This window comes from Poecilia mexicana, unplaced genomic scaffold, assembly GCF_051168715.1.
Source record: "Poecilia mexicana isolate PSO_F unplaced genomic scaffold, ASM5116871v1 scaffold_22, whole genome shotgun sequence".
Taxonomy (NCBI): Eukaryota; Metazoa; Chordata; class Actinopteri; order Cyprinodontiformes; family Poeciliidae; genus Poecilia; species Poecilia mexicana.
Genome location: NW_028263391.1, coordinates 19167471 through 19191253, shown reverse-complemented (window position 1 = coordinate 19191253; position 23783 = coordinate 19167471). Strand labels below are relative to the sequence as shown.

At 38.3% G+C, this 23783-nt stretch overlaps 2 protein-coding genes across 2 annotated transcripts; one reads left to right on the top strand and one right to left on the bottom strand.

Annotated features, from left to right (window-relative positions):
- The first annotated feature begins 8252 nt into the window (after nt 1–8252).
- Nucleotides 8253–11295, top strand: lamtor3 (late endosomal/lysosomal adaptor, MAPK and MTOR activator 3). Its single transcript, XM_015000736.2, has 7 exons — nt 8253–8358; nt 8578–8615; nt 9503–9537; nt 9616–9674; nt 9807–9940; nt 10879–10942; nt 11015–11295. Exons 2-7 carry the CDS (start codon nt 8607–8609, stop codon nt 11086–11088), a joined length of 375 nt encoding a protein of 124 aa, XP_014856222.1. The 5' UTR covers nt 8253–8358; nt 8578–8606; the 3' UTR covers nt 11089–11295.
- A 211-nt stretch (nt 11296–11506) lies between these two features.
- dapp1 (dual adaptor of phosphotyrosine and 3-phosphoinositides) lies at nt 11507–21911 on the bottom strand. Its single transcript, XM_015000734.2, has 9 exons — nt 21753–21911; nt 16850–16972; nt 16457–16590; nt 15418–15548; nt 14697–14744; nt 14465–14527; nt 14232–14317; nt 12619–12706; nt 11507–12080 (listed from the first exon to the last, which is right to left on the bottom strand). The coding sequence occupies exons 1-9, from the start codon at nt 21809–21811 to the stop codon at nt 12057–12059; spliced, it is 756 nt and encodes a 251-aa protein (XP_014856220.1). The 5' UTR covers nt 21812–21911; the 3' UTR covers nt 11507–12056.
- Nucleotides 21912–23783: the final 1872 nt, after the last annotated feature.

Below are 23783 nucleotides of genomic sequence, written 5' to 3'. Positions count from 1 at the left end.
CAATTGTTTATGAAACAACATATTTGTTTCATTTTTTTTACACCACATTGGACACATCAGACAGTAACTCCGTCTGGTCATGCTTAAGATGCTCTGTTTGCAGATGTTCTGTTTGCAGGAAGTGTTTCACATGGAAATAGATGGTGACAGATTATACAACACTGCGTTTGGTTCAAACCACCAAAAAGTTCTATGTAAATGAACCGACCAATTCAAAAAGAAGCAAACAGTTTGATTGTCAATCCATATTTTGTGGCAATTCTGGAAGGCAAACTTGGCACAACATTAAAAAAAAAAGTCCAATGTTTGCATATAAAATTACTACAAAACCCACCTCAAGCATTCCAAACTATCACTTAAAAAACTTGACCCTCATGAATCAACATTCATTGTGTTTATATGCCCAGTAGACTAAACATCAGTTCTTCTATTCTATCCATATTGGCTTCAAGTTTAGTGAAAAAGTAAGGGAACTGACATTCTTACTCACAAAATGATTTCTTGCTAAACAGAGAAATACCAATTTGCAGTTGTTAGGGAAAAAAAGTAAAATGGTGACCATGACTCAACATGGGTCTTTCTTTGACATCTGTTGTTAAAATGTGAAAATTTGTCATGAAGATGAGCTAAATGTTAAATATGTTTTCAGTTAGAAACAACACTAACATGTTGTTTGTTCAAATTTGAAAGTAAGAAATGGTAGATGCCTCTGATTTATCTGATCTCTGCAGACAAAGTCTTCCCTTTCCAGTATTTTTGTAGCTCTAACTTAAACGTAGGCCATTGAATGAAAAGTATTACAGGTATCACTGGTGAAAGTATTATTCCTCAAACCTGGAGGTCTCCAAAAGAGGGCTGAAAGTCTGGAGCTGTTTTTTCTGGTTAACGCTCCTGGGTCTTCCGTCTGGTGTTTGGATATTCATGATTACTGTTGGTGTGGTAATGAAAACCAATATTCCCCTGTTCATCTGAGGAAAGACCTTGGACAGTTAAAAGATCATCAAATCACTAAACAAAGTCTGTTGGTTGTTCCCCATTTGCTTATTAGGTACAAGCAGATTCGCCAAAGCAAATATGATCAGCAGACCTTAAATTCCTTGAAAATGGGGAAATGCACCCTATGACCCAGACAAGGAGATAAATCTTCCATTTATTATTCTCTAACAAGAGGCTATTGATAAAAAAAAACCCAGCAATGCACCACTGGCTTAAAAAAAAAAAAAAAAAAAAGAAGGAGGGCTGACATGAAAGTTGAAGAAAGTTTTGGTCTCTCAAACCTTTTATTCTTCTTTTTAAAAGTAATCAAATTAATACAATTAAGAAATAAAAAGTAAATTAATTATCCAGATCCTGAATAAACAAGTATTTTTTTGTTTGTTTTTTGGTGGTCCAATCAGCTCATTCATTATCTGTTTTCTTTGATTGGTACTGTGAATTGATCATTTCACTGTTAAAAACTCTCTAGACGTCATTAGTTTCTATGGTATGTCCACCAAGACCAAATTCCAAATCCAAGTGTGCCATTTCCATTGTTTTGACCCTGTTGACCTCTTGTAGCCAAACAATGTCACACAACTTTTCTAATGTTGATATTTCTTTTCTGAATTCCTAAAACATCTTCTAGAAGGAAAGACACCCTTCACGGGACAAGTCAGGACTGCAGGTCCTGACTTGGAATGGACAGGACAACCTGCAGCACCACCCTCTTCCTGCTCTGTCATCCAATTGAAATGTTGTTATTCATTGTCTCAGTGGACCAGTTGTGGTCTTCAAAACAGCTTATGTTGCCTGAGTGGCCTTTTGATGCATCCCTTCCCCAACAGACCTGAATTCCCTCATCAGCATATCATGCAGTTCTGCAGAGGCCTGTTATTCTCCTATTCATTGGCTTTGGTTGTGTTGAAAAGGGATGCATCTAAAAAGTGCATGACAGCTCTTGAGGAAAGGACTCTAAAATGTCTAGAGAAATGTTCTGCATTCTTCCATCACAGATGTGGAGATGAGCATTGATACAACCTCATTATTAGCCCCCAATAGTCAGGAGGCTTTAACACTGAAATTGTTTTTTTTTTTTTCTTCCATTTATCCCAGATTTCTCCAAGCAACAAAGGTGGATTCTGCATTTGGACAAGGCTTGTAGAGCTTGACAGAGATTTCCCAAAGCATTTGCTTGTTTCTGTGTTTCTTTCAGGCATTGACGAGTGTTGGTTCTTGATGCTGTGCCGTGTTTTGAATTGGGAATCACAGCCGTCCAGGTAACATCTTGATATTTTTTTCCAGATTTATTTTTTCCAGATGAGTTCTGTCCTACAGAAGAAGAAATCTGCAAATGTTTTAAATTGTTTCTCTGAGGAAAAATGCTTTTCATAAAATTTTCTGGAATTGTGGGCCAACCCAATTAACCTCATGAGTTAGGGGGTTGACTGAAAAAGTAATTAATGTTTTGCACTTCAACAATGAAACAGGCTGGAGGACCAACACTGATCTTGTCCAAGATGGAACTGAATCAACGTTGTTTTCCTGTTTCTGTTTCCACTCCACCGTCCTGTGCCATCTGATGAACTTTGCTTCAATAAACGCATTCATTAAGTTGGAACCAGAACATGGAGTGGGGACTGAGTAAGAGTAGGTCACTGATCAAAAGACTCCATCGTAAACAAACCGTACATGACTTGGGGCATGTCTACTTCGACATATTATTTTTTTCCCAAAATTTTCTTGTGATTGTAGCATGTAGTGTTCATTTCTCATGAGTGAACTCACAAATTTCTAATACCATCACACTTTTATTTGTGCTGTTGTCTGCACATATAAGAGCAAAATTACCTTCAAATAATAAGCTTTCTGTAAGATTTTCTTTGTGTTTATGCTGCAATTTTAATATTTTTCTAAAATCACTTATTGTGAAGAAAATATTGCCGCTTACTGATTTTGTTCATAGAAATGAAGTCAAGGAACATTTTGGTATTGTAGTAGATTTTTATTTCCAAGCATACCTCAAATTCTGAGTAAGACATTTAATTCAGAGAATCGAGTAACGGCAGGCTCTAAACCAAAGTCGGATGTGTACCCAGCAAACAGATCATAGGCCAGTACTTCTCTAAAAGCAGAAACAGGCTTAAGGTACCCATTATCAGACTCTATCTAACCAAAGATCAGTTAATGTGTTAATCATTTATGTCTGCACAACATGTTGGCGATTCATGTTTACTGTCAGTTACCAGTGCTGTCACAGTGGAAGTTTCCAATGAAAAATCAATTTGAGAATTTGCCAGAGAAGCTTTGGTTTGCTACAGTGATGAGGTTTTTATTGGTTTCTTTCACCTGTGGGCTCATAACAAATGGTAAATGAACTTGATTTACCATTTTAGTGCTTTTCTAGTCATACAGCCACTCAAACAAGTTACATTGGAGTCACATTCAGAAATGCAAATTCGGTGACAAACAGATTAACAGTAACGTCCAATTGGCCTTGTGGTGGAGCACCAAGCTGGAACTGAACACACAACCATCTACTTGGAAAACCTCTCTTCCCTCTGAGCCACAGCCATTCCAAATGACGTGTAAGAACACCTAAATCAATCCTTTACTTGTCTGGAAAATTTTCCTTATCCCAGAAAAAGTTTAATCTAATATAGGGAAATGTTGTATTTTCCTGGTACAGTATGCAGTTAGGGTGATGATAATAATATTATTTCATTTTCTTTGAGGGTTTTCAACTTGCTTAAAAAATGCAGTCAGGTGATTGTTCCAGATAAATTTTCCTCTGCTCAGATAAGAGAACTTCAATCATGGTTTATATGTTTATGGGGAGAAAAAAAATCATCTTAGGCATGACGCAAATAAAATTAATGTTTAAAAAAAATATATATAAATTTTGCTTTATTGTTTGTTATGAAAGCTGGGAATTACTTAAAAATGTATTTATTTAATTTAAATTCAAAAATACATCAGTAATCCAAAAAGGGAAACTAAATGCTGGTTTAACTCACATTTAAGAATTTTCTCCAAAGAGCTGTTATAGATGCTGACAAAGGATAGCAGTCTGAATTACAGCGACTCTGAAAAAGCCTCTGACTAGAGATACTGTTTGTAAAGCACTTTCATGGGAATATTCACAGTTGTCTGTAATTTCCTTTATCTCATAAAGAATCCTTCTGTGCACAATAATTTCCAGTTGTTTTCTAGAGTAGTCACCAGAATTATTATTTTTTTGTTTTGTTTTGTTTTGAAAAAAAAAATGTCTTTGTAAATTATTTGCTCATGAATATAAAATCCTTTTGTGATAAAAATATTAAAGTAAGATTTGGGTATAATAGTTTTCATAACCAAACAATTAACATTAACCTAAACATGGTAGAAACACTATACCACTTATAATATCCATGTGTTTTAGTGCATGCTCTTTTTTTAGGAATTTTGTCTCCTTTTGGGATATGCACTGAATAAAGAGACAGTACTTTAAAGAGAAGAAATCAATAACTGTGACACTGTGCTTTGAACTCCATTACAGAACCGACTGGCAAATATGTAACAACGAGTAAGTCAGTGTAGGTGGTATAACCTTATATAATGTTACAAAAGAGTGGGGCCAGACTGGAAGAGTTCATTCACACAACACCGGCTCTGTGTTTGTCTGCATTTTGACCTCAGTCGCTGGCAGAGATTTCACAGCACACATTTTATGACTGGGTGAACTGGTGACGTGGAAAAAGTGCTGCTTTCGCTGTATAGTAAATCTGCCTTCATAATTGGTCAGAACTGTGACCAACCACATTCCACATTCACACCTAATGCAGCATAAAGACGCAGTAAATGTACTTTTTAACTTGAAGCTGTGTTAAAAGTAGAAACAAAATGGACAATGTAAGAATATGAACAAGTTTATGATAGCAAGACAAGTAGGACAAATATCCACACACGCATGCATACACGTTTATATCTCTTGCGCTCCGAATCCCCCTGGTCACATCTCAATTCAGCATCCCACAGATGCTAAATTGACTTTTTCAATCCATGGAAGCCCCACCCTGCAACTTATAGGACTTAAAAGATCTGCACTAATGTCTTTCTGTCTGAAACCACACCACACCATGGCTTTAGAGGAGTCCATGCCTCAACAGGTCAGGATGTTGTGGCAACAAGCATGGCATCAAGGAACTGCTTAGCAGGGGTTGATATGAATGATAGGTGTATGAGAGTGAGAGTCAAATCCTAGTAATTTTTGAAATGTTGCTGGAGTAGATCAGAAGGTGCTATCATGGATTTGAAGATGTCTGGTGTAGGAACCTCAGGTCTCATCATGGTCTTCTTCATATGATTTGTTGCCAAACCATGACCTTCACCTGAACTGGAGCAACTGGAATTACTGTTAGTTACTCCAAGTCTGAGACATGGAGGAATTGAATAAATTACAAGATCTTAGTGTCTTGTAATTGAGTGATGGGACTTGAATAGATGAATCAGGAGTCCATATGCTGTAACAAAGACTGTTCATGCAACAGAAGGAAAAACATTAATTTTCCATAAGCAACTAGGAATTTTTAGAGCACCTGCAGCTTCTTATTTTCACATTATAATTATATGTTTATTATAATATACTTTAATACTACCGTATGATTTCTCCTTTCATCATCTGCTTAAAGCAAAGAACAGTCACCCTCCTCTCCAAGACTGCAAATTGACAGTATCAAAGACACTAATCAGTCATGCTTGAGTCCCCCCTTCAGTTTGGCCCAAGGTCTTACATAGGGTTAGGGTTAGGGTTCATGGTTTTATTTTTTCTGAAGCTTTGCAAAATCAAATCCCATTGTGTTAACTTTGAAACTGAAACTTGTTAAATGGATTTTTAACTCTTATAATTTATCATTCAACTAACTAAACAAAGCTGCTCTGGTGCAGCTGCTGTTGGTTCAAAGCACAGCTGTTAGATTATTGACAATGTGAATTAAGTTCTCAATATTCCACTTTTTTGATTTTTGTTTTTTGTTTTGTCTTCACTTGGAGGTCTATCTGTTACTGAGATCAGGACCTGCTGGATGAAGCATGTACAAGGCTTAAAACCAAGTTGATAAGGCATTTTAAATTCTATTCCCAGGGCCATGGAAGTTATTTCCTCCAGGTTTGAGACGTTAGTGCAGAATAAACAAGCTTGACTTCATGCACGAAATGCAAACACAGCACTTGACTTGTTGTAGCTGAAACCTGAAACTTGTAATTGTGAACGTTGCTGCCTGTGTTTCTGCACCAACGCCTTATGCTCCTGTCATAACTTTTTACGCAAACTTTGAAACTTTTCAAGTGTTTGAATAGCTATTACTGTCAGTTGCAGGATCCTAATCACACATAATGCTAAAAAAATGTAAAACTTTAGTCCAGTCAAACAATTCACATGAAAATGTCTGGGTATTTATCTTTACTTGGAGCTTGGATCTCATTCTTCCTTGAGTGTTCCAGGATGAGCTTCTCTTGAATCGTGCATCTTCCTAAACCACTCAATAGGAAATATGTCTCCCATATGTTTGTTAATCTTAGATGGACTTAGGCCCAAGACTCTTCATTACTTTATAGACAAATATGATTTTAAAAGCTATTCTTTTCATACAGGAAGTCAGTGAAGTGATTTAAGTGCTGCTGGAATATTCTATGCGTTTTTGGTGTTGATCCAAACTCTGACTCAAGGTTTTGAGTGAACTGTGGTTTCCTGATTAAATTTTATTTTACTGTTGTATGTTGTTAGTCTAGAAACTTCCATTTCTGTTGGGCTATCATATGATAAGCAGAGTGGAGATACAACCAAACACAGTTGGACTTTAGAGTGTGGGCATATGCCTTTTTATAGACTTTAAACAGTAGTGTAAACTTTGCAGCTTTTGAACCGTCAGATAGTGTGGGAGTGGCTCACTTATTTTACACGTTGAGAGTGTAGGAATAGAAATAACTGTTAAAATGATCAGACTGCAGAGTTAGAACGGGAAGGAAATACTAGATTTTTCACCGTGTCTGTGACACAGTAATCACAATGTAAGAAAAGAATCGTCTCAAAGCAGAAAAACTCTGTCATACTTTCTGCACTTAGCAGAGACTATGACAGGCATATCGACCAGTCTGGGAGTACAGACAGACAGCAAACACCCAAATAAACAGAGATATCGCTGAGGCACAGAGCAAGCAGGAAATCAACCGGACATATCTGATTATTTGTTTGATGAGAATCGAATGTATTTGGTTTAATGTCTGGTCGAGGTGTCCTTCACATGGTATTGTATACAATTACCTGCTTCAACTGGTACCTGGACTGTACAAAAAAAAAAATAAATAAATAAATATTTATTTTAGCTTATGGTCTCAGAGAAAAAAAGTGTTTTACATAAAATGTTGTGGTCTTCAGTATGGGAATCCAAAAAGCCTTAACTCCTACAACTTTGTTGCTATCTAGAAAAAAATATTAGTTAGTAATCATGTATTTACCCTTTATATGGAAACTCCAGCATTGCAACATTTAGTAAAACCATGTGCAACTAAAAGTTCACTTGAACTTTGCTGACATAAAATGTCTGGTATATTATCACTTTTTTTTTTCTCCTTACAGTGGATAAAGACCCTTGTAGAACAGAAAACATAAGTAAGAACCTGACTAGTCTTTGCATGGTTCTTTACCATTTAGAATGTACTGAGAATAGCCTGAGAATTTTTAGGCAGTAGAAAAGAGATGAACACACCAGGTAATAATTTTTTTTTTTTTTTTTTGCTTGCTTGTTTGCTTCCTTTTGCATGTTTCTGAAAACAAACAACAAGAAAACAACAAACAACAAGAAAACTGTATTCATGTGACATAAAATTATTTAGTAGGTAATTCTAATGCAGTAAAGAAAAAAATATATACGTGCATTTTTATTTTACCAGTCTTTTCAGCCTCCGCGGTGCGCATATGAGAGCAGAGAAATACTTCCCTCTAGTGGCTAAAACGTGATTGTATACTTTTTGTGTAATCAACCACAAACTTTAATCAAAGGCGTGTTATAATCTGATTTATTCAATTAAGTTCATTGTCCCCGAAGAAATGTATGAGTCTAACTGCGGCCTATAGGTTTTACGCAGTCATCGTGCATCTCTATCCTGATAGCAGAAGTTGAAATGCAGCCCATAGTGAATGCCTGAGATTAGACACTATTTTTGTAATGATGTTGCTTTGAAAATGCCACTCACAAAATGGTGCGGGTTTGACGTAAGATTCAGCGTTTATGCGGAAAAGCGTCTTTAAATGCTCCACCCTCTAATACCGGAAACAAGCCCAGGGTGTCATGTGATGTTAGCTTCTGGTTTAGCATGTAGAAATCGGAGATAAAATCATTAAAGGTAGGTAAAATCTTTTAAATCGTTGTTTTGTTTTTTGTTGTAAAAACCTACATGCTGGTTAAGCAGCTGTTGGTGGCTGAACTTGATTAACGAACGAAGTTAAACTTAGCTGCCTTGTTAGCTTGTTATATTTAACATAAACGCTGCACCAGAAGAAACGTACAGCTTCTCCTCGTTTATTATAATATCTTGTTGTTAAAACATTTTCTTTCTCCACAGAGTCGTAGAGAGGGAGATAAAAACACATCATGGCAGATGTGAGTATGGTTTATTTACTTCTAATAGCAGCTTCAACAGATATTTTACGCAATAATAATATGTTAACTCTATAAATGATCGTCAATATCATTTAGTCTGATGGGATTAAGCTTGAAAACCTGGTGCGTTTAGGTGAAGATGGAAAACTAAATGCTGGGGCATGAAAGAAATGACTTTAATCCGCTGTTTGCTTCTGTTTACGTGAATCACTGGGTCAGTCAGGAGTCTCATGATGGGTTGTAGACAGAGCAGACCAGATATATCCAACTGTTTTAACAGTCATTCTAGCAAAATCATCTGTAGAGTTCTCTATCGAAGTAGCTAAAACATTCACAGTCTTCAACTCTGCTGCTGAGAATCAAGGAAATATTTTTTTCAGAAACATAAAAAAATTAATAAAAAGGATGATGAATTACAATTTATGATATCAATTACTGCATTATAGGACACAGCTGCCATGTAGCCCCATCAAAATGGGACAATGTCACTGAACTTCTGGGTTCTAGACTCTTTTTATCAGAATTTCAAACCGAGTCAATTTAAATTCCAACCAAAGGATCTAATATATTATTATCCGTGATTCAGAATGGGGCCATAAAAAGTCTGTATTTAATTTAGTGTAAAAATGGTTACAGAGTAGGTTGGTAACTAACTTAGAAGTAAAATATAAAGGACTAGTTTAGATCAGGAGTTTTGAACTGACATATATTTAAGGAAAGAAAATTTATATAGATCTTTCATTTGTTATGTGGTCACTGACAGAATATGCTGTCTGCTCCTTGACATTCAGCACTTCTGCTGGTTTACTCACTGTGATTAGATCCCATGAAAGACCTAATAACCATGTTGTTTAATCCAGTTACCTACATGTTTTTTTCTTCTACAGGATTTAAAGAGATACCTGTACAAACAGCTGCAAAGGTTGGTGGTGTTGAAGAATCACGGTTGGCAGTTCGGGGTTTCTTCAAAGTTGCTAAATCAGCTATTTGTTCTCCTCAGTGTTGAAGGTCTTCACGCTGTTGTTGTCACAGACAGAGATGGCGTTCCAGTTATCAAAGGTAAGACCGGGCCTCCTGTGACAGCCGTTGTAATGAAAACCTTTAAATGTATTCTATGAGTTGCATATATTTTCTCTGGAGATGGTTTCTCTTTCTCTTTCTCTCATGTGGATGAATGCTGTGTCCCTGCAGTTGCCAATGACAACGCCCCTGTCCATGCCCTGAGACCTGGATTCTTATCCACCTTTGCTCTTGCTACGGATCAGGGCAGCAAGCTCGGCCTCTCTAAAAACAAGAGCATCATCTGCTATTACAACTCCTACCAGGTTAGAAGATGCATCATATTCTGGTGTTAGACAACTTCCTCAAACACAGTTCATTTTTTTTTTTTCTTAATGTCTTGTCTACGCAATGTCAAAAAGAACGACGGGAGACTCAGGCTCGTTTAGCAGCCACTGAGTCAACCGCAAACACTTGTGTGTGTGCGAGTGAAATGTGAGGCCATCTGTCTGACAATTGAAGCTTGACGTAATGTGGGTTACTCACATGATGATTATTTTTGAACGAAGCATCAACAGCGTGGCTGCAAAAAGAATAGCATCAATGAGCTATGATCACTCCACCAGACCTCTTTCTGCATGAAATGTTGTAGTGGGAGCACAACAAGAGAGATGTGTACATATATGGGTCTCCAAGGCTCAATGAGGTCAAGCAATACTAGGAAAAAGAGCGGGCCAAAATTCTATCATAGTGATTTGAAACTGATAGTCAGAGAGAAATGTTGTGCTGAAAGTGCGTTAGACGAGGTGGTACCGGTAGCTGTAAGGGGGACGGTTTCCCATAACTAGATTAAATCATAGTGTAGAGTTAATACTAGAAACAGTGAATGTTTTTTTGTTGTTGTTTTTTTCACAAATAGTATTAACCCCTAGCGTTTTCTGTCAGGATTCAACTATGACTTCTTGGAAATACTCAAATACGTAAATCTGCATGTGGTTATTTTGTGTTTTCTTAAAACCTTCTGAAAAAGCACATTTAGATGTCGTGCAATCTCCATTTAATGTTCCTAATTGACAAAAAACATTTAGTTTTTTTTTTTTTATTTCAAAAATGTTTTGTGATTGTGTCACATCAGCACCCAAGGCTCCAGTTTCCGATCACATCTTACCCTTTAGTTGATAATATTGATTACTTGATTTTGGTCCACGTTGATAGGATTTGATATTCTGCCTCCATGATGCCGTGTTATGTTTGTGCTGAACAGATTGTGCAGTTTAACCGGCTCCCTCTGGTCATCAGCTTCATCGCCAGCAGCAACGCCAACACAGGTGAAATGCATTGTTTCAGCCATTTTGAAAGGTGGATAACAGCTGAGCTAAGACGTGTTTCTGTGTCCTCAGGCCTCATCATGAGTCTGGAGAAGGAGTTGGCTCCACTAATAGAGAATCTGAGGCAGGTGGTCGAGGTGACATGAGTTCAGATCGGCAGCAGATTGCACCAAATTGCTCCCAACTCATCATATTCCTGTCGGTTTGCTGAGATGTTCATGTCATGTTGGGGAGATTTCTGTAGTTTCTCATTGTTTATGGATCAGTTTAAATAAACTTTGTGCTCCGTTTGCCAAGGTTTCATTCTTCTGTTGAGTTAAAGTCTGAATAAATGTTCACATTTTGACAACTAATATGGTGCCGCCTCTTTTTCTCTTACCTTCCTATATGTCACTAAAATTGTCTACTGTACTATATTTCACATATTTTACATTTTAATGTATGTTGGACTTTGAATTAAAAGAGCACATATAACTGAAAGTCAGGAATTTAAACCTTCAATGGAGGTTTGTTGGAAAAAAAGTGAACATTTTATAAAACAAGATTAAAGATAGATATACTACAGACAGTTTGAGTTTTTATTTAATCAGATACATTTCAATTAGCTTTACTCCCACTTGAGGTGAATTAAAAAAAATAATTATATACATAAACATAACATAAAGCATTCTGATTCACTTCAAGCACCTGTTATTCTGCTTCTACCCTCATTTATGTTGAGTCTATAAAGCTACAAGTCAGTCATAACGCAAATATAACCAAAACCATTCCTGCACTGCAGTGTGTCCATCAAAACTACACTGACATGTCTCAGTTCACAGCTAACATTGTTTTGAAAGTGCACATTGTAACAAAAGAATTTAGTTTGATATTTACATAAAACATATTTGCGTTTTTTTTTGTTTTTTTTTCTTCAGTGAGAGCACTGCTGTTCACCATAATTTTTTTTTTTATCCAGGAACTCTACAGAACTGTCAAAATCCTTCAATAGGTTGGTAAAAGACCTCTTGTAAGATGTGTTGTGCAACACATTCCAGATCTGCCTCATTCCTTCAGATATCCTGGCATCTTCTGTGAGAATGGAGCTATTGTCCTGTTTCTTCATGGATGACCATCATCGCCCTTTTCTTATCTGAGACTGAAAGCAAAAGCAAAGATTACAAATGCTGATTTGAGAACACTGGTTTCAGAAATGGTGATGGTTTCAAAAAAAATAAAAAATAAAAGCCACAAGTTGGTTTTTTTCTTCTTTTTCCAGCAATGGTTGCAAATTTAGTTGTGAAACAGAAGAGATGAGGAGCAGCAAGAAAGGAAATCATATTACAGTAATAAGGAAGTAGATTTATGGTACGTAAGCTTAAATGTTTCAGACCCAAAAGCAATGTGTTGTAATAATTGACTTTCCCTCAGCTGCTCAATCCATGCAATCCCCCCTGTTTGACAAAAATCTGGTAAACATCTAATCATTGTTTACCAATGATTCAATTTTATGGCTTATTGCAATCCCTTGCAATAAGCCATGCAAAGGATTGCATTTCTTATTGTCTTCTTTTTCCCAGAAATTGGAAGTTTTGGCAGTGAAAACAGATGAATGATGTCCATATTCTTATATTTCTTTTCCTGCTGACTGTACCACAGATTAAATAATCCGTGTGAATCAGTCTGACGGAACTCACCAGCTTCCAGTGGAGGATCTTAATCCATTCGTCTGCCTCAACTCCTGTCTTTGCGCAGAGGTAAAATGTTCGATCGGGAAACACGAGACTGTGGACACACACACACACACACACACACACACACACAAAGTTACGTCAAGCAAATATAGCAGTTTTAAATCAAGTAGAATATGTCTGTTGAAATGTAAAAACAAACAATGGTAAATAAAAAATTTATAAAATCAGTCAGCTGCAGTTTGTTTCCAGTTTATTTCTGAAATGTTCATCTGGTAAAAGTTTCTGCCCTGTTTTCCTCACCTCTCACATTTTGCTCATTTTGGACTTTATTTGTCATCTTGTCTTCCTCTTTCAATTGTCGGTTTTTTGTCTGTTTCATCAGCTTCCTCTTTAAGTTTCAGCTTTGCTTTATGTCACTTTTTTTTTCTCAACAGATTTCTCAATTTTGTTAACTCTTACGTTTTTCATTTTCTCTTGTTCTTATGTTTCAATTTACAGAATAAAACCAAACAAACTATTTTTGCTGGGTTAGACAAAAAAACAAAACTGTTCTTTCCTGTTTAGACAGATGGGTTGAATGTGAAATTATTTAAATGATTGTGCCAACATCTAGAACGTAGGTCAGTTTCCTCCACTGTCGCCTTAGACTTCCCTTTATTAGCACAAAAAACATCAATGTTTGAAAAAAAAAAAGTCAATATGGGGAAGTTCAACTCAGAACTGAGAAGAGGGTTTTGTTTATATTTGCAGGTGTTTTGGAGGGTTTCAAACTGCTGTAAAATAATAGATAGCAATCAGGATAACACACATGATGGAGCACAGACCAAAAGAAAATAAAGTATTTTTTTTCCCATGAGAAACTGAAACAATGTGGCTACTTTTTATTTTTGTTTTTTTTTTTTTTTTTTTTTTTGCTTAACATGAGTTGAGCAATAGAAAACATAGCACAGCTAAGGAGACAGAAGTGGTAACAGTAACACAATGTGAAGCCTGTCTTACTGACAGCACAAACCTTCTCTGTTTATTTTGCAGTTTATGAACAGTTTATTACTTGTTTTGTTATTAATGACACTATGCAACCTGCTTTAGTCAGGATTTTCTTTTGCTAGGAATGAGATGAATATTTGTGCACCAGAACATGTTCATCTCTAGGACAGAGAACCTATCCCACGGTGACTGTATTTGTACATTAACATGGCACCTTCAGCCATCTGGAAATTGTGTCCAAGGATGAACTATACTTATCAAAGCTCACAGTTCTCTTCCTGCTATCTTGTTTGATTTATTTAGATATTTTTCATGATATCACACAAAGAAGCACTGTGTTTGAGACTGTTGTATTAACATAGAGTACACCGAAAGGCGTGTCTTTATTTAAGTCATATGTGGTCGGATCATTAAAAGTCTTGACATAATGAGGGCTTTTCCCAAAACCCAAAAGGTTGTGATGTTGTGGAAAACACCAGAGTACTTCTCTGTAAAACTCGTTTGACTTCCAGCTGATTATCGTTTTTATTTAAATCTTGTGTTTGACCCTATTGTGCTATTTCTTTCCATTCGTTAATGACAAATGCTCCTCAAGTAAAAGATTCATACCAACACAGTAAGTTACGTACCAGAAACAGTTGACTTTGTCCTGAGAATAGTCAAACTGGACAGCAGAGCAAGATGTTAAATCCAGCGTCCGTATGGGCTCCTCACACTGCAACAAGGAACAACGTAGCTGATTAGATGCAAGTATGGATTAACTTGATCAATAGATAGCACATACTAACATTTACCATTTATCAAATAATTAACCTGTCAAATAGTTGTCAAATTTATAACCAGGAATGTGAAATAACCTTACCGTTTTGTCTTTAAAGTACTTAAGTTCATTTCTATGGAGTGTAAACCACCTTTGTTTCCAATTCTGTCAAAAAAAAAAAAACAAGTTTCAAATATATCTGTAAATTAAAGGTGATGCTAGATTTTAAGTATGAGCAGCCAACTCAGTAAAACTGAAATTTGAGTTTGGATTCTAAATGTATCTGAGTATCTGATGATTGTTTTTCTAATGTGTAGAGATGGCCTGATTTCACCTTCACAATTGCTCCTTGTTTCACCAGGTACCCTTCCTTGGTGCCCAGCTGTAATGACATACCATGTGTCAGTAGAAAGGCAGGAGTAATAGTTTAAGATAAAAAAAAAAAAAAAAACTTTTTCAGTAAAATGAACTTCAAGCAATGTTTGGAGACAATTTCATTCACCAACCAAGACCCACAAATGATAGAATTTCATTTCAAGCCTTTGTTTTTTGTGGTATTCATTATTATGGTTTACAAATTAAATAAACAAAGAAATATATTTCAAACAAAAATAGTCGAACTCAGAAATGCATTTTCATCTCTCTGCACTCATTATTTGATTGAACCTCCATCTGGGTGCTTTGCTTGGTCTTACAGCTTGGATCCATTAGAGATAAGCACAGAATGTAATAAACAGGACTGAAACCCACTTCTACATCTATTCACACCGACTACATGAGGAACATGCAAATGTAGAACTTCCTCTGGACATAATTTCCTTAAAAACGCCTGACTGACTGACACTGCATATTTTGGCCGTGAAATTTAGCTTGAAATACACAAAAAGTTGGGTAAACGTAGGGATGAAAGGTTTATTACAAGTTGGGATTGAGTGAAAAAGTTAATTTCTATGTTATCTTTTAATCATAAGGTTTCACACCTAAATCAAACACAACCTTACTAGTCTATAAACCTAAACAATGCATACAAATGAAAACAAAGCTTCTCCTCATACCGATGGTGCTTTGGGGACCAGATCATCTTGTGTCCGACCCGTCTGTATGGCGGTGTGAACTCGCACCGACTCATAGATGGATGGCTCTTCCACACGCCACGGATACGGACTCTTAAGCACGATGAGGGTCCCTGGTTCAAAAACAGAGGGCAAGTTAAATGTTTTACATAATTTTCCCATAATACATTTGTACTCAACTTTTGATTCTACAAAATAAGTTGTAAGAAGATAGCATTATTTAACTGGAGTAACTATCTGCCTACTGTGAGATTGTCAGTTCAATTATTGTTTTCTTTGCTAAATTTTCCAAATACCTCATCTATCAATCCATACATCCATCCACGATGGATGAGTGATCATGAGTTATATAGGATTTGATTTAGGAACGAAATTGTGGAAACAAGCGACTAAAAGGAGGTTGCGATGTTCCGAGGCACATACCGATGGGAAGAGGAGTACTCGGACTGTTCTTTCTAACACCTAAACCTTATCACCCAGTGTTGGGTAAATAAAGCACATGGGACGGAGGATTGTTCTCATCGGATTGCTGATCAATATCAACACCACCTACAGTTAGAAAGTGGAAAATTCCACCAGCATTCCCATGCAAGAATGTCACTAAACCAGAAGTAAACATGTTTTAGAGCCAATTACTGTTTAGAGTCAAGCTAATCCGGACACCACTAACTCAGACTATGCCATTAAAGTTGGAAAAACTCAACATGGAAAGATTATGTCTAAATACTAATAGTTTAAAACTTTACTGCAGCAGATACTTCAAGGTGAACCAATAAACAGAACCATGAAAGTAAGTTTGTATAGACAGTTTTTGTTGTGTTGGTTTGGCTTCATTATATTTTTGTTTTTCCTTAATAATTTCTGGGGAAAAAAAAAAAAAACACTTAATACTCAGCATCACTTCCTATAAAACTCCTTCCTGTTGGTATAAAAATTGGGGTTCAGACTGACTGAAATCAGGTATGGAATAGAAGGTGTTTTATTGGTGACTCTGGTGAATCACAAATCTAGATCTTCATACCTGCATCGCTTCCCAGGAGAGGTTGGTTGGCAAAGTGGCTGACAAAGTCCTGAAGGCTTGGGAACTCGTTAAACCCAAAGATGTAGACATTGTCTCTGCGTGTCACATGAAAATGCTTCACTGAATCCTTTGCTCTGTGTGTTTCAAAGAATGAAAAAAAAAACATTTCAGAATTTAGGATTTTTTTTTATGTTTTGCATCTGCCAAACACGCAGATTCAACACATATAGTACATACTGCCTGAATGTCTACAGCCCTTAGGCTCAGACTTATTTCTTTCCAGTTTAACAAAGAAACATGAAATACATTCTAGTGGTAATCTAGTAATCTCCTGACCTTTAGGAGAAACAATCTCCTTTAGTGTTTTCTTTTTAGTTCTGGCATGCGACTGACCTGACTGAGAGGGCAAAGCAGCCAGGAGTGCCATTACTGTTCCTCAGGAGATAACTCCCATCTCCTCCATTGGACAGGAGGAGAGCCTCTGCAGCATGCCGGGACAGGTCATAGTGGTACCACCTGCAATGAAAATCATGAAAGTAAAAAAAACTGTTTTCATAGAAATAAACACTTTGATTTGAACAGCCTGATTCCCCAGCACCAAGTTTTGAACAATAAGACACAGTGAAGCCTGATAGAGTTTAATCCCAAATATTCAAAAGTGAAATTGATTGGAGATTTAAGATGCTTTTTATCCCAGGACAGCGAGGGACATTCAATATTGTTTGATTTGCAATTGTTTGTCCACATCAAACCATTATGACATTTGGAGAGATTTCATAAGTGTGAATGTGCCACAGATGTAAATGAAACCGGTAAAAAGGGATGTGAAAGTTCTTCATTTGCATCAAAGGTTGGGAGGAGTTCTGTAAAGACAAACTGTCATTTCTAGCTTGAGAAAAAGACGATAAAAAAACCACACTCATCTGATTTGGGTCAGTCGTACACGGATTTATAAGCTCATAATATTGTCTGTAAACTTGAATGTAAAAAAACTTTTTCTTATGAGTTACTTACCCCCAACTATAACCAAATATGACAGTCTAAGTAAATTAAGGCAAATTAAAACAAATACAATCTACTGGTCCATCCATGTCCCCCTTCCTCCGCTCACAGTTGATTTTCTCATTATTTTAGAAGCTATCGGCACCAACGCAACGGTTGAGTCTGAAGACGAAAAAAAAAAAAAAACATTTATTAAACACATATATATATATATATATATATATATATATATATATATATATATATATATATATATATATATATATATATATATATATATATATAAATGGGCTACATCTTGTTCCACTTTCGTCTGGAACAAGATGAAAGTGGGTGAGAGGTGAAAACATGGATCTGTTGGAATGCTACTACTCAAGTAACCCTAGTCAGAGAGACTACATGCAAAGAATGTGGGAGGAATGGTTGGTTCAACATCCCCAGTCAACACAAACTGCCAAACAACTAGTAGCTCAGTGTTCCAAAATCCGCAAACGGCAACTGCTATCACAACTTGAGATTGACGAGGTACAACACAAGTGCTATGGCAAAGGGGAGGAGTCAGGATGCCAGGTCAGAGGGGAGTTAAATACAACTACCTGCCCAGAAACTGGGTATGTAGCCACAGTAATGATTGAACCATCAAAGCTGAACAAGGTAGCAACTGACCTGAGAGAGAGAATCGTGGCCCGAATGAACACCAGGCAAACCCGACGCCAATTACAACGGCTGAGTGAAGTACCATCGGAAAGTCTCATTGAAGATGTGAATGCAGCATTGAGAACGATCCCTACCAACACCATAACTGAAACCCAAGAAGTACAGCCAGATGCCCATACCTGAAGCACTCGAAACTGCCAAACAAAGGCTCCAAGCCTTGGCCAGCCTCCTAAAGAGATACACAAGAGAGAATGAAGCCAGGAGGATTAACCAGCTATTCTCCACCCAACCAGCTAAAGTGTACTCTCAATGTCAGGGTACTAACAACAGAGCAGACCCACCAAGGCTGGAGACTGAACAATACTGGAAAGGCATACGGGAAAGGGAGGTGTCCCACAACAGCAATGCACAGTGACTTACCTCTCTACGAGAGGACCACAGCAACCTCCCGGAACAAGCCCCGGTAACCATCACTGTGGCAGATGTCCAAGAAAGAGTCTCATGTCTGCTTGGATTAATTAGAAGAAAGCCTATGACTCAATGCCACACACTTGGATCATTGAATGCTTAGAGATGTACAACATCAATAGGACTCTAAGAGCCTTCATTGCAAACTCAATGGGGCTGTGGAAAACCACCCTTGAAGCCAACTGCAAACCACTTGCACAAGTGTCCATCAAATGTGGCATATACCAAGGAGACGCTCTGTCCCCACTGCTGTTCTGCATAGGCCTGAACCCCCTCAGCCAAATCATCAACATGACGGGCTACGGATACCGACTCAAGAATGGGGCCACAATCAGTCACCTCCTCTACATGGATGACATCAAGCTGTACGCCAAGAGCGAGCGAGACATTGACTCACTGATCCACACCACCAGGATCTACAGCACTGACATTGGGATGTCATTCGGACTAGAGAAGTGTGGCCGGATGGTCACAAAGAGAGGGAAGGTCGTCCGCTTTCAAGGAGTCTCACTCCCAGAAGGAACAATAGCAGACATTGAGGACAGCTACAAGTACCTGGGAATACCACAAGCAAATGGCAACCTCGATGAGGTCACAAGGAAAGGAGTCACAGCCAAATACCTCCAACGAATAAGGCAAGTCCTGATAAGCCAGCTCAATGGCAAGAACAAGATCCGTGCAATAAACAGCTATGCCTTACCAGTAATCAGATACCCTGCAGGAATAATTAGCTGGCCAATGCAGGACATGAAGACCACGGATGTTAAGACTCGGAAGCTACTAACCATGCATGGAGGATTCCACCCCAAATCCAGCACCCTGAGACTGTACACGAGCCGTAAGGAAGGAGGCAGAGGACTAGTGAGTGTGAGAGCCACTGTCCAGGATGAAACATCCAAGATCCATAAATACATCAAGGACAAAGCATCAAAAGACGATGTGCTCAGCGAATGTCTCAGACAATGGGGAACAGAGGATGAGGTGCTGGAGGTACCATCATGGGAGGACAAGCCTCTACATGGGATGTACCACTGACAAATAACTGAAGTGGCTGATATCAGGAAATCCTACCAATGGCTGGAGAAAGGTGGACTCAAGGACAGCACAGAGGCCCTCATCCTGGCCGCCAAGGAACAGGGCCTAAACACCAGAGCAATAGAGGCTCAGATCTACCACACCAGACAAGACCCAAGGTGTAGGTTGTGCAAGGAGGCCTCTGAGACAGTCCAGCACATAACAGCAGGGTGCAAGATGCTGGCAGGGAAAGCGTACATGGAACGACATAACCAAGTGGCAGGCATAGTGTACAGAAACATCTGTGCAGAATATGGACTGGACCCCCGAGGTCAAAGTGGGGAACACCCCCAAAGGTGGTGGAGAATGACTGAGCTAAGATCCTGTGGGACTTCCAGATCCAGACAGACAAGATGGTAATGGCGAACCAACTGGACATTGTGGTGGTGGACAAAGAACAGAGGAAAGCCGTTGTGGCGGATGTAGCAATACCAAGTGACCACAACATCAGGAAAAAGGAGCACGAGAAACTGGAGAAATACCAGGGCCTCAGAGAGGAACTGGAGAAGGCCTGGAAGGTGAAGACCACAGTGGTGCCTGTGGTCATCGGGGCCCTCGGGGCAGTCACCCCCAAACTGGAGCAGTGGCTCAAACAGATCCCAGGAACAACATCAGACATCTCAGTCCAGAAATGTGCAGTTCTAGGCACAGCCAAGATACTGCGCAGAACCCTCAAGCTCCCAGGCCTCTGGTAGAGGACCCGAGCTCAGAGGATGAAAGAGACCACCCGCGGAGGGTGAGAAGGGAATTTTTTTTTTTTATATATATACTGCTCAAAAAAAATAAATATATACTGCTCAAAAAAAATAAAGGGAACATTTCACTTTAATTTTGTGTGTGACTCCAAATCCAGGCCTCCATTGGTTAATAAATTTGATTTCCATTGATGATTTTTGTGTGATTTTGTTGTCAGCACATTCAACTTTGTACAGAATAAAGCATTCAATGAGAATATTTCATTCATTCAGATCTAGGATGTGTTATTTGAGTGTTCCCTTTATTTTTTTTGAGCAGTGTATGGATGAACATTCTTATTATATTATTGAATAACAAGAATGGTATTTTATTTTAATATAAGCTACAAATAGAAAGTGGCAAATAGGTGGAAAATCCTCCAGGAGCAGCATTCCAGAGGAGGAATGCCACTAATCCGGAGGAAAAGCCTGTTTTAGAGCTGATTAATATTTGTAGCTGAGCTACTTAGGGTACCAACATCTCACAGTCAGAATCACTTTCATATCATAAACAAGTTCACAGGCTGCTCTGATGTAACAAAACAAACAAAAAAGTGATTATACAAGCCATTGCAGATCAAATGGAAAAATTCATAGCAGTATTATGTCCTACAAGCAGTAGTATAAATCCGTGTTTGAGCAAAGGTGAATCAGTCACAACCTGGACAATTTTTAAATCAAGGCAGTCATGAGGCATCTATGACGCCTGAGAAACCACAGCTGACTTTTCTGATTTAGGCACCTGTGCGAAGGCATTGTTGTTGTTCTTGAATCTGAGGTTTGAGAACAGGTCAGAGCCTCCTTTCCAACTTCCAAGCGAAAACATTTCCATGCAGGCTGAGTAGTGTGTAAATCTGATGGTTACAAAACACTTTCTGAAGTTGAGGACAAACCAGAGTGCACAACTCCTCAGAGGACAATCTAGTTTTCCCTGCCACACTGAAGATGCCAAATTCCCATGTCAGAGGAGTTAATGAATGACTTTCGGTTTAAAGTTTAAACAACCTGATGGTAATTACGCTCTCCTTCATTCAGGAGAAAACAATTATAGAACACCGCTCTTTGGTTGGTTAGTTGAATTTGATTTATTTCTTCAAAATCCATAGAATATTATGATCACAAAAAACACTGCTCCATGGTCCTATGCTATCCTCTTATTAAAACAATTCTTGAAAGAAAACAACACATCATCTACAAATGCAAACAAATTATTGTATTCAAAACAAGTCTACATATGATCCATATTCAGTGGCTGAAACAAAGGGTAAAATCATTCGTTTGTGAGAAGGCAGGCCAGTTTTGAGCTGCTTGCTGTGTTGAACATGAAGTAAAAGGAAAAGTCAGGAGATTAATAAGCTCACCCCAAGGTCTCCAACTCGTCACACAGGTCCTCGTTGGAAGCATCGCTATAGACACTCATCTCTGGGTCTGCCGTCACGCCGGGCTTCTGAGATCCTCTGGAAGGTCTGCAGCTGCACAGGGAAGTGAAAGCAGTCAGTGTAAGTCCGGCACGCCCAGGAGGGAAATGAGCTCACAGAAGCTGCAGAGCCCTCTTCTTAAACATTGCAATATTTACACAGCTCTTATTGGTGGAGCTTGGCCGAGAGATAAATAACTAACTCTGCAAACACTGAGGCACCTTGTATAATTTGTGACCATGAAACACCTCTGAATTCTCACAAACCTTAGATGTGTATTCTTGTACAAAATAAATTGCCTGCGAGTTAAATCAGGTCTGTTTCTCCGCCCACCTAAAACCACTCAGACGGGAACAGCTGAGAATAAACACAATCAACAATACCAACCCACAGAGAAATAAAAACAGAAGAAGAAAAACCTTAGGTTTATATTTGGCGTGAACTCCAGACAAGCATCAGAGAAATTTCCAAGAATATTTCTAAAACATTTTTAAAGTGAAACTTTAACAAGGAATGTTTCAGATTATAGGCTTTGTTTGGAATAATTTGTCAGGAACATTTAAGGCACACTTCACATGAAGTCCATAGATGTTAGAAATGTTAACTCAAATATCAAAATATTCTAAGCAAAGCCCAGGAGTGCAGTTCCAAGCCTAAGAAATAAACCCAGGAATTCCTTCATCTAGTCACATTTTCAAAATCTATCTTGCGTATCACAAACATTTTCCATTTCCTTTACATATACTGCCATCCCCAATCCCTCCGGTAATTCCTGGGAAAGGTATGGAAGACCGCCTACATGTTTATCAACAAGGGTTAAAAGGCTCGTCTCTTTTATTACATTGCCGCAAAGTAAGTTCAGCAGAAATGCACAGCTGCCCACATACAGAATCCAACTCTTTCTGTAGATAAGCTGTGTTTAGATGACAGATACGGAGTTCTTCTGGCACAACAGCAAGATCTGTTTGGAGGAGTTAAGGGTTCACATCTCACCAACTATCAAGCATGATGGTAGTATCGTCATGTTGTCAGACTGTTTGCTGCCAGTTGCTTTGCACTAGGTGGAAAGAATATTAATAAATCAGCAGATTAATGGTTTTGTACTCAGTTGTTCCAAAAAGGAAAATGATGCCAAACACACATCAACAATTTCACCCAAATCTCAAGCTTTTCGAAAATTTACAAAGCAATGCTTAAAAGTCAAAGTCATTCCAGGAAACAAAGAAGTATAAATGAATTCTACAAACATTGACAAGAAGACTGAAGCCTGTCACTAGTGAATGGTTGATGCTCAGCTTGGTATGTATTAAAGCTTGGACAAATTGGAGAACGTTCTCAAAATAATTCATGCTTGTTAGTTCTAGATGTTACAAATAATTGCTGCTGCATATAGTAAAATTTGTCCATCCTGGAAAGTAAGTCATAACAAGTCTAAAGTTATTTACAGGATGAAGGAACAAACTTCTCACCAGAACTATAAATATATCTGATAAACCACAGCAGGTTAGTTATTGTTCCCCTAAATCAGGGGTCCCCAAACTACGGCCCGCGGGCCGGATCCGGCCCGCCACGTCATTTGGTCCGGCCCCCTGAACAATGCCGGATCCGGCCCGCCTCCTCATACCAGAGAGCATTCAGTGTTTTTTTTCATATATTGTATTTTCCGGTTTATATGTGGATTTTTCTTCAACCACCAGGGGGCTTGAGCAGATGTGAAATTGACTTTCCCTCAATGGAATATATACTAGTCAGTCCCAGTCACAGTTTCACTCACGGTTTTTTCCATTTGCATTCTGGGTAAAAATCTATCTAAAAGCGCGAATGTGTCGTCGCAACCCCCCCCCCCCCCCCCCCCACAAGAATTTTCTAAGGTTTCTTTCTCCAAAAACTAAGACCGGCCCCCGACCAGAGAAAGGAACAGCTATGTGGCCCTCACAGGAAAAAGTTTGGGGACCCCTGCCCTAAATGGTTTTA